The sequence below is a fragment of the Anguilla anguilla genome, chromosome 3, assembly GCF_013347855.1.
Source record: "Anguilla anguilla isolate fAngAng1 chromosome 3, fAngAng1.pri, whole genome shotgun sequence".
Lineage (NCBI taxonomy): Eukaryota > Metazoa > Chordata > Actinopteri > Anguilliformes > Anguillidae > Anguilla > Anguilla anguilla.
Window position 1 is genome coordinate 44,048,626 of NC_049203.1, and position 11,040 is coordinate 44,059,665.

Genomic DNA, 11,040 nt, shown 5'->3' on the forward strand with positions numbered 1-11,040 from the left:
GACTGTTTTTCAGTGCCTTTTTTATCACTGCGTAGCCTATTTTGTTCCCTTGGTTGGTCTTACAGGATTATAATAGTGTGGTCGATAAAGAACAAGGATTTAATTGTTAGGTTTGTATGCATGATAGAGACTGTTGGTGCATGATCTAGATTGCTTTTGTTTTGTGGTGTGATATTCAAGGTGTTTGTATACTTCAGGCAGTTGTGACACATGATAATAGTTGTTATCTGTAGTAAAAAAGCAACCCTACTTTTTGTTTCTTCACTATCCATCAGCGATTTATGTAAAATCATTAAGCAGCTTGTTACCTTCCTTTGTCTTTGTGCCCTTCTGTCCCCTTTGTGGACAGTACACACATAACCAGAAACACCTAAAAGTATCCTATACATTTTATGGCAGGGCAGTAATTATGGAAATTTAAGGAGAAATATTTTATTATAATTTAATCGTTATAATAATAAAAAACGAATATTCAAATAGAATTTTGGCTCTCTCATCGCCTCTATGTGGATCCTTTTTTGGGCCTACGTTGCATCTTCAGCACCCAGTAAGTCTGTGTGCCTGCTCGCACGCTGTCCTCTCTCATTTCATGCTGGACTGGTATTACAGGTCCTGTTGTTTCCTTCTCTATGGTTAGCAGTTTGGCTTCACTGCACAGTTTCCCAGTTTCCTTCTCTATGGTTAGCAGTGTGGCTGTACTGCCCAGTTTCCTTCTCTATAGTTAGCACTGTGGCTGTTCTGCTCAGTTTCCTTCTCTATGGTTAGCAGTGTGGCTGTACTGCCCAGTTTCCTTCTCTATGGTTAGCACTGTGGCTGTACTGCCCAGTTTCCTTCTCTATGGTTAGCAGTGTGGCTGTACTGCCCAGTTTCCTTCTCTATGGTTAGCACTGTGGCTGTTCTGCTCAGTTTCCTTCTCTATGGTTAGCAGTGTGGCTGTACTGCCCAGTTTCCTTCTCTATGGTTAGCATTGTGGCTGTTTTGCTCAGTTTCCTTCTCTATGGTTAGCAGTGTGGCTGTTCTTGTCAGTACTCCCTCATGGAATTTGTGTTTTTTGTCTCCCCCTATCTGTCAGTGTGTATTGTCACATGTGGGTTGGCTTGTTTTCTTCACCATGTGCTCTGGACTCCGCCCCCCACCTGTTACCCCTTATCCCACTCACCTGTTCCTTGTTCCCTCATTACCCTCTGCCTATTTAAGACTGCATGCCTCACTTTAGTTTGTCAGTTCGTCTCAGATTGCTCCTGTGTGTTATCCCATCCTGTTTTATATGATAGTTTTTGCGTGTATGACTTCTGCCCGATTATTCCGACCTCGATTTCGCCTTACGGATTTTTGGATTGTTTGCCGGCCTGCTTTGTCTTTACCCGTGCTTGATCTCTGCCTGTCCCTGGATTTTGTCTCTGCCTGCTGTTTTGAACTGACCTTGAATAAACTGTTTTGAACAGAGAATTCTGCCGTGGTCTGCGATTGAGTCCCTACCCGTGTCGTGACAGTTCTTCCTTCTTTACAGTGATACACGGGATGTTTTGGAGGTTTCCCCTGATTAGTCCTGGTTTAGTAGGCTTTAGGAAAAATATCTAATGACAATGTCACCTTACAGCCTTCTACACAAGCACATAAGCTATTGTGAACTGTGACAGCACAAACTTGGTTACTGTTTCCAGGGACAGGTGCAATGTGCATTGGTTAATCACTATGGAAATCATTGTTGCAGCATGTACATGTAGACAGAATGTTTGGATATAAATCCAAGATAACGCATATGAATGGTCCTTTTTTTCAGTTGTTCTTTCTTGATCTGGCAAGCTGGGTGTGAGTGTTAAGGCCTGGTGTTTCAGTGATACGCTTCCATGTGAATATGAGTCATAAGATGCATCACTGTAAAACATAAACCATGTTGCTTGGCTGGGCAAAGGCTGATTTTGCTGCTCACCGGTGTTTTATCACAACATCACAGAGAGACGATGAGCCCCTTCGACCACAGCTTCCTTTTACATGACTCTGAGCCAATCAGAGTCTCCAAATTCAGGAGGTGACGTGTTTGGGGGTGGGGGAAGGTAAGGGGGGGGGGGGGGATCTGTATGTCCTGTTTCAGAAGTACTCATTTTTATGTTTTTTTCTTTTGTTCCCAGAGAGGGATGTTTACCCTGGGCTTGCAGTGTTTTTTCAGAACGCCTTGATATTTTTCAGGTGAGTGATCTTACTCAATCTCTCTCTCCCTCTCTCTCTCCCTCTTCTGTCTCTTGCCCATGCACACACGCATGCATGCACACACACTCTGAATCATATATACAGACGGACGCATATACAAAGGGGCTGATTCTGTATAACTTATTGTGAAAAGCAAACAATGAACACACTTTGTGTAAGAGCCAACAGATCAATTGTCCGTCAGCTTTTCTGTTTTTATAATCAGGTCTGTCTACCTGTTTTTCAGCACACTAATCTACAAGTTTGGGAGGACAGAGGACCTGTGGGGCTAGAGCAGCTGCCTCTACCAAGATTTTTCAACATCCACTCTGCCCCTCTACTCCCCTCCTCCAACCTCTTCTCCCTTCCTCTTCTCTTGTGTTGATCTAACTTACCCCTCCCTGGACTCACCTGCATGGACTGAGTTCTGGGGCCAGATGTTCTTGTGGATGCCACTGCAGGTGTTTCAGTGGACCAATTTCTTTTGACACTGTGGACCAATCCCCCCCCGGCCAAGTACCTCAGACATGTGCCACCACCATTCAAACTAACACCTGTGCCCCCAGGGCATCAGCCGAAATGTCAAACCCAAAAAAAAAAAAAATTGTTTTTGCGCTATGTTCATACAACAGCACTGTTACTCTGAGAAAAAGCAAAGCTTAGTGCGTATTTTATTAATAATAAAATAATATATATGGCAATTTACGGAATGAAATTAAAGGGAAACATGGAGTGCAACATTCTGTGTTATGCTGTACTCTTTCAAGAGGAACAGATTTAGATATTTTTAAGTATTAAATAAGTGACTACGAAGTGAGAAGGTAGTGAACTGTTCCATACTACTGGACCTCTGCCTGAGTGAAAATTTGGCAAGTCTGGCTCCATAAAAACGTCTATGTAGAAGATCAAAAGATCAGGTATCATAAGAATGTATCTTGAGAGTTGTAATGGAAAAAGCTATAAAACTGGGAGTAAATTATTTTAAGTTTTGAAAACAAATTCCCAGCTAACAGGCAACTTGACCTGTCTTTTAGATATCTGCACTAAACGGTTAGTCAAAAAGTCCAGACTCACAGCCTTGAGAATATTCATAGACCTTTGTGAGTAACCCTGAACATTAATTCTCCCATGAGATGCTCGTTGAGGCTTGAGCTAATAATAATAATTGGCTCGCTATAATAAGCTTTGCCTGATGCGTTTGCCAAAACTCAACATTCATTCTTATCTACAATGGCAGTGACGGAAACAACCAAAGTACCATACGTTCAAACAAGAGTACGTAGCCATCAGCTGAATTAATATTTGAGTTTTTTCTTACTGAGAGTACTGTGGATGTGACATCAACGTGAAGCGCAGGATGATGTGTGTGACCATGTCAAGTGCTTCCAGAAAACAGGCTTATTGGCTGTTTTTAGTTCAAAATAGTCCAAATTGATTTTTAAAAAAGGATTTAAAAAAAAGAAAAAAAACTATTACGCTGTTTATGTAATTAATTTTTGGAAGCAACTTGCCAGTTATCTAGCAAAGGGGACATCAGATGAAGAAGGAAATGGGGTTGCTGGGAAGCCTGTCCTGTTAAGGCACCGTTCTAGTGCGCGGATGGGTCCCGCGGTCCGGGATCAAATCTGGTCTTGTTAGTGCTGCCTGGCTGGTGGCCCCACTGGGTGGCGCATAATCAGTAGCAGCATTGCTAATTTCTGAAATCTATATCGCTTTATATATTCAACAATAAAAAAGTTGTAGTAGCAGCTGGTACTTACAGCCGAATGCTCTGTAATAAGCAGCGTAATAAGCAGCCTTTACGCTTCAGGCTTTATTAACTAAAGAAAAGCAAGGGGTTCCCATTTCCTGGAGTGAAGAGGTACGTGCAGGTTTTTGTTTTCACCCTTTAGGCTTGCTCAGTTTGCCACAACGTCGGATCATGTGGTACAGAACCAAAAAAATGTTTCATATACACAAGACCCGTAACTGAAATGGCTATTTAAATACATAAATCTTAATTTAAGAGAAGTATTAATCAGACCAAGATTCGAGACACCCCCCCCGTTAGACTTCAAATTTTATAGACGTAATGACTATATTACATCTATAAACGTATAGATGAAAATCAGGTGTCTTTAGATCACATACTTCTAGAGAACAAGGATTCCAGGGTCCTGCTCATTCAAATGTTTTCATCTTTATTTGATTCAATGAGATGATACAAATCTCAGTTTCAAATTTCACAGTTCTGAATAAATTTGATGACAAAGGGGAGTTTTCTTGAAGGAACCAGAAATGTATTTATTGCGTCATTTGTAAAAATCACTTTAAACATTCCTAACAAAATGCCTTTGCTTGAGACTGCCGTTTTATACCTTATTAAATAAAGGTATTTCCTTCACTTGGTTGCAGCATTTCTTTCCAGCACTGAGGCATCTTGATCATCCACAGAGCATAAGAAGTCACCCAATACATGGAGGTGCACGACACAGATATCCTTTGTCATAAGCCCCTCTGAGTTACTAAAGCCCCTTTCACACAGCTAATACCGCATCTGAGCCGCCTCCGATGCGGTAACAGGTTCCCTTCCCCACAGAAGTTGTAATGCGGTATTCGAGCCGTCTTTACCGTTCACACACAGTAGAACTCAACTCTCGTGAATGAATTGTTTACGTTCCGTTACCATAGTAACACACTTGATGTAGGCCCAAAGCTATAACATTACTTATTTATTTTCGTTGCAATCTTCTTGTAATTTCCAGCAAAACAAACAATCAAACGTTACATTTTGAAGTGCAAGTGGTCGCATTTTTTATGTTATTCGTTTTCGCATTCTCAATGCATTTACAATGTGTCTGTGTGCGCTATAAAGCGCATATGAGTCGGACCGTAGGCGTGGGCGAAGAGAATACGAAATCAAAAAAATAAGAAGATTCAATGTCTTCAAAAGAAATCAAATGAGAGAAATGAAATGCATGTGTCTGGTATTTGGGTGCAGCAGTACACGATCTGTGTGGGTCAAAGTTGAGAGGCAATTTCTTCCTCGCTTCTCAACTGTAATATTTCCACTTCTTTGTGGGTCCAGGTATTTCCTCTGTATGCCATTTTTTCGGTTGAGAGATAGGTGCGTGTGAACGCAGATCTGTAATGTATTTCGAACGCCGCCCAGAAAGCAGTCGTCGATGCTGCTTTCCGTTCCCACAGGAGAAATGCGGTAGTCGAGGCACCTCGAAAACACCGGGAGAGGCGTTTTTGATGTGGTATTTTATGACGGCCGAGACAGCATCGTTCACTTTCCAAGCCCATGTACGCTCTGTACAATCTGTCCAATCTCAGACGAAGCGATTCAGTAGTGTTTGGGGAGAGCAGGGATTCCCGCATCGACATCTGCGCATCCTATGTTTTTCCAGCGCTGCGAAGCCCCAGGACCACACCATGCGGACGTACGCTCCCTAACTCCCCTCCCCGTGGCTCCACTAGAGCGCGCAGCCCACACCCCCCCCCCCCCCCACCCCCACCTGGGACTCTGGGAGGGGGCCGAGAAGCCCTGAGGAGCGAGCTGTGATTGGATCTGGAGAGTGGGGGAAGGGGGGGCGCGGGGCAGGGTGGTTCCACTTAAGGATCAGGGGCGTCTACGTGTTGAGGTTAATTTCTCCTCCGCCCCCTCCTTGGTCTTCGATAGTCACCAGAGAGATTTTGTCAAAAGGCTCCTCCTCTGAGCTGGAGCAGGAGCTGCTGCTCACTGGGGGCTGTAGAAACTGTTCTTCCCCAGACAGGAACTGGAGGAAGGGCAAAACACACTGAGTATAGTAGAGAATAGCAGGGGTAATGAGACAGAATGGCAGAGTTATGCAGTAGAGCCAGAGTAGGTTAAGATTATAGGGTAGCTAGAAATGACCAACAGACACAGACGGTACAGTGCAATCGGGGACCATTCAGTCTCTCAAGGGCTGGAAAACTCTCCTTACAGTACAGTATGCGACAGTATAGAGTACTTCAACACTAGTAGTACAGTATTGTAATAGCATTAGAGACTAGGAATACTGTACAGTATAATGCGGTGTATTGTAGCTGGTGAGACTAGAGGAAGACTCAAACAGTCACAGACAGACAGACAGACAGACAGACACAGACACACACACACACACAAACACACAGACACACACACACACACACACACACACACAAAATCAGCCTCACATCAGGCACAGGCAGTCTCGGAGCCCTGTACCTTATGCAGGTGTTCTGGCATCCGCAATGGGGGCTGCAGGGCCTGCTTGAATTTATTGTAATTTCTGTTGACCATGAAGAAGCACATGAGTAAGAGCCCAAATGTCAGGACAATTATCAGTGCCGTGACCCACACAGTCCGGATTGTTCTTGAATTTTCTGGAGGAGATTGGGAGAGAAGGAGAGAGGGAGGGAGAGAGTGAGAGAGATGTGAGCACAATAAGCAAGGCACTTGTGTGAAGCTGCAGGCTCAGTACAGCAACCCACAGTATGCTACAACCTGAGCAACAGTAAATGACTGGGAGACCATGTAAAAGGTAAAAAAAAAAGGATGGTGATATAAGTGGGAATAGAGACAGCAAGGACAGAGTGAGAAAAGGGGAAGCAGAGAAAGATGAAAAGCGCAAGAAACATACGAGAGAATTTGAAGAAAATAACTTAAAAATAATAAATGCAAATATATACAAAGATGATAAGGGCAAATAAAACATAGGCATTGAGCACAAAACGAGACCTTACGGCTTGCATGGCTTATAAACCCAAAAACACCCAGGAGAAACGAGGTGACCCTCTTACCGGACTCTGAAATGATGGCACACTTTGGCGTGCTGGGGATACTGTTCGGCCTGAGCTTGTCGCGCCAGACGTAGCGAGCTTGCACACAGTAGTTTAGCCCCGCCTCTAAGTTTTCAATGGACGCTGAGGATAAGGTGTCACTATGTATCTGGCGGGGTGGGGCAGGGGAGAATCATCAGGCCATTGTGTGAATTAGCAAAAAGTATATTTGATATTTCTTACATTTTTTCCTTTATTCAATCAGGGAGGAAAAATGTGTGTGCATATGCTTTCTGCTAAATCCACACACAAACACACACGCACAGATATACGAAAATTACCGTCCAGTTGCTATCAGTTGCTTTTTTGTAGTAGGGCCTGTACTTCAGTCCGTTCAAGAAATCTTTCCTGTCAAAGGGGTCTCGTATGCGAACATCCAGCCTGCCCTTTTCGGGTCTGGGCCACAGTGTAACATTCGGGGGGCCGAAAAGGCCTGAAAGAGGAAGGACAAGAGACAAGACTCCCTTCACACCTGCATTCACGTTTACATGACACTTAGTCATTTAGCAGCAGCCCCTGAAGCCTCAGGTACTGTAACTTACTGCATTCATCAGATCCATGAATAACCAGCTTTATCGTGGCCTGACTGAACAGGCCTACAAATATGACTGGGTATGCCAAATCATGAAACGTAAAATAGGGAACAGGAAGTTGTTTTAAAGAAAACAGCCAATTCACACACGCACAGGACCTAAATCACTGTATTCACATTCACCCCAATGATACCCCTTGGACAATTAACTGATTAACCTTAAGAAGTAACAACAACTACCAACAACCTAGAAAAATTCTGAAAGCTGAAACAAAATCAGAGGAGAACCAAAAAATGTTAATAAAATAGCAGGAAACGGAGGTCTGGGAGGCAGATCCCCTGGAGTTCTGGAGCCCGATTGAAGGAGAAGCACAAGGAAGGACCCTTACTCTGGTCTATGGCCTTGAACGGTCTGGACTGGCTCCAGGGTGAGATCTGGTTTCCATCCTGTGCTCGGACCCGCAGCGTAGCATTAATGAACACATCAAAGGTCAGGTTACACCGCCTCGACGTTATGTTGTTCAGAATTTCCAGCCAATCATCATGGTCACTGCAATTATCAAGAAAAAAAAGAAATGCAATGACCTCAAGCTACATTCAACAAGAGTGACATCACTGAGATGGCAGGGACTTCACCATCAGAACACAGCCAACACAGAATTCTGAAGAACTAATGATGCAAAATACACATCGAGGTCTGTTTATAGCCCGCTACCAGCGACATCAGGTTAATTATCGGTAATTAGCAGTCTGGTATTCTTGTGCCTGCAGGATAAATGTATTACTGTTAACCAACTGAATTTTTCTTCCTTTGCCATCTGCATAAATGTTTTTTTAAAAGGGGAAATATTATTTTACCTTGATCCCTTGTTGCTACCAAATAACTCACGATTCCTGTAAAAAAAAAGTGGAAATAACTTGTTTTTCGTGCTCTTATGCCATAGGAACTACCCAAGGTGTGTGCTCACTGTAATTGTTTTTAGTTTATCGTTTGAAAATTTTAAAACTACTGGTGCTTCGTTTTCTCTGTAGTCTTTGAACTGCATCAGCTCGCTGTGTGAAGTGTATTCTGAACACGGCCGCTTCCCCTATCACCAGCTTTGGTATCAGGAGAGAGTTGAGATGTCTGTGGTGGCTAATAGCTTGTCTAATCACTTAGCTGAGACAGCTTAACGCTCTCAGCTCTACATAATTCTACATAATTCCTCTGGCTGAAATGATGAATCATTTTCGTGTGCAAACAAATCAGAATCAAACTAATATGCCATTTGAACACTGTGGACAAACGTTGGTGCTGCCAAATGTTCTGCCCTACTGGGCTGACGGATGAAGGCGTACTCACACTCGGTACTGCACTGTATACCGAACATTATCAGTATTCGTTACAGAGCTCCAGCTCAGCTCGCTCTGCAAGTTCACTGACTCTACAGTCACATTCACTGGCGGTGACAGCAGCGTCAGCGTACCTGAATAATATACAACAAAATATGTTTAACTCAGCAGGCATTTTGTGTTGGTTTGGCGTTAAAACAGGTGTTAAAGTGAACCTCCATTTGGGAAAATAAAATGCAGACAATGGTAAATTATGTTTCTAAATTGTTTACTCTTACTTATATGCATTTTAAAAGGCTGTTGATTTTATTTACACACACATTTGATTTATTTTGACCCACACGTTTTTAGATAAGGAACTTAAAATAAATAAAACGTTATAATTCCCCTGTTATGGTCTAACGTTAATAGGTTGTACGCGTACGTCCTTCAGACGTTCTGTGTCTAATCTTCTCACATCGTAGCTCTTGAGCTAATGACTGACCGGTGTGGCATACGCAATAACTGGCTGAACAGCCAATGTGGAAGCACCGTCAACATTCGTTTTGTCACCTGGCCTAATTATAAACCAATAACACAACGAAAAAACGTGCCACTCAAGTGATTTCAACACAACAGCACAAACGAAAATTGTGGACAAATACAGGAATAAACCAAATGCCACACGAAGAAATGGTGGGCAAAACAATTCTTTTCAGTGACTAATTTTGCTTTTGGAATAGCGTTTTATAGGTCAGCGTAACCGAAGATTTTCTCATCATCGCATTCGCTCTGTGGTAATGGAACTGGAATGGAGTGTAGATAGGGAAATGCGCATGCGTGGAACGCCAGACCGACGCGGACCCTCAATTGTAGTATGAATTGGACCGGGTGCGCGACCGCGCGAGCGGTACAAATCCGGAGCTCTCAACCAGAGACTGTAAAAAATATGATAACACCTATACTGGAGCCATCCGTAGTCGCGCTAGTGAGCAACCAGGAACTACAACACCAGGAAATGAGCTTCAAAAACGAAGTCTGGTTTTGGCCGCTTGCTCTCAACGGACGCGGAACGCGGAAAATATGAAGCAGCCGGTCTATGTCTGAATCAGCCAGATACCGGTAGCCTAATACACTTTAGTTAGGAAGACATAGGGCCTACAGAACGGACTACTGTAGGCTATATAACACACCTCAAACAGTGGCTTCTTTTGTTTTGATGTTGTTCACCCATTAACTAAAATATGCGTAACAACCGCTCCAACGGAATAGTAGCCTATTACTAATCTACATTTATGCAGTCTCAACTTTTATTAAAGCCTTGTTATTGCATTTCCCTATTAAGTAGGCTACAAGAATGAGGAAGTTGTAGCCTACTTGGTGTCAAAATAATAGGTCACTACTTGACAGCGACATACGTAGTTCTATAGAAGCCATTGTTTGATACTAACTCAAATGAAAGCCGAAAAAACACTTACCTCGATGTGTGAGATATAAGAGGCTAATCAGATACTTAAAAAACATATTTCCGTGGATTAAAGTCACGGTCCTTCCACGAAGCTTTCAGTCTTGTCATCAGTCATAGTGATTTATGTTTAGGTTACATATCTGCTGTCTCCTCCTACAATTCCAAAGGTGTAGGCTGTAGCCTACGTATGTTAACACCCACGGAGGTCCTGCGAAACTATCATGAAAACCTTGCCTTCAGCTTAGACATATCCTAGTTTACGTTCACGCTTTTTGTAAATGTGAATTATTATTAGGCTACGCGAGTATTAACACGTTGGGCCTAGCTTATTAACTAGTAGGACTACGTGAATAAATTATTCGCTGAATGAGTAGCCTGTACGTAACACATAAAAGGAAATTTGATGCATTATACCAGATATAGCTAAGAGCTAATTTTCATCTGCAGTCCCTGGGCAGGTGTATTGACGCAACCCTAATAAGATAATTACCATTTTCCTAAACTTAATTCTAGCCTTTAGAGTAGAATTAGGGCGAGGAAGCTGCGATAATATTGGAAAGCTTGGATGACAGAGCTTCTTGATGTTGCTCAGTCACTTCCAGGCTTCAGAGGTGTTTCAATCTGAACCTTGTTGATGCCTCAGCCCTGTGCTTCTGGCTCTTCTAATTCGCATGGTCTTCACCAACCCAGTCAGAGTAAAGGGTTGTAGCCA

At 43.0% G+C, this 11,040-nt stretch overlaps 1 protein-coding gene across 3 annotated transcripts in view; it reads right to left on the reverse strand.

The window, feature by feature from the left end:
* Positions 1-10,458, reverse strand: part of crfb2 (cytokine receptor family member b2) — a 33,156-nt gene extending 22,698 nt beyond the window's left edge. For 2 of the 3 annotated variants that reach the window (XM_035410090.1, XM_035410089.1), the window contains exons 1-6: positions 10,339-10,458; positions 8,892-9,015; positions 8,408-8,443; positions 7,939-8,099; positions 7,299-7,450; positions 6,979-7,126 (exon numbers count right to left, since the gene is read on the reverse strand). In XM_035410090.1, coding sequence (XP_035265981.1) covers positions 6,979-7,126; positions 7,299-7,450; positions 7,939-8,099; positions 8,408-8,443; positions 8,892-9,015; positions 10,339-10,384 — 667 coding nt within the window. In that variant the 5' untranslated portion in view covers positions 10,385-10,458. The remainder of the gene's footprint in view (positions 1-6,978; positions 7,127-7,298; positions 7,451-7,938; positions 8,100-8,407; positions 8,444-8,891; positions 9,016-10,338) is intronic. The other variant, XM_035410091.1, reaches the window with a different exon arrangement.
* Between the last annotated feature and the right edge of the window lie 582 nt (positions 10,459-11,040).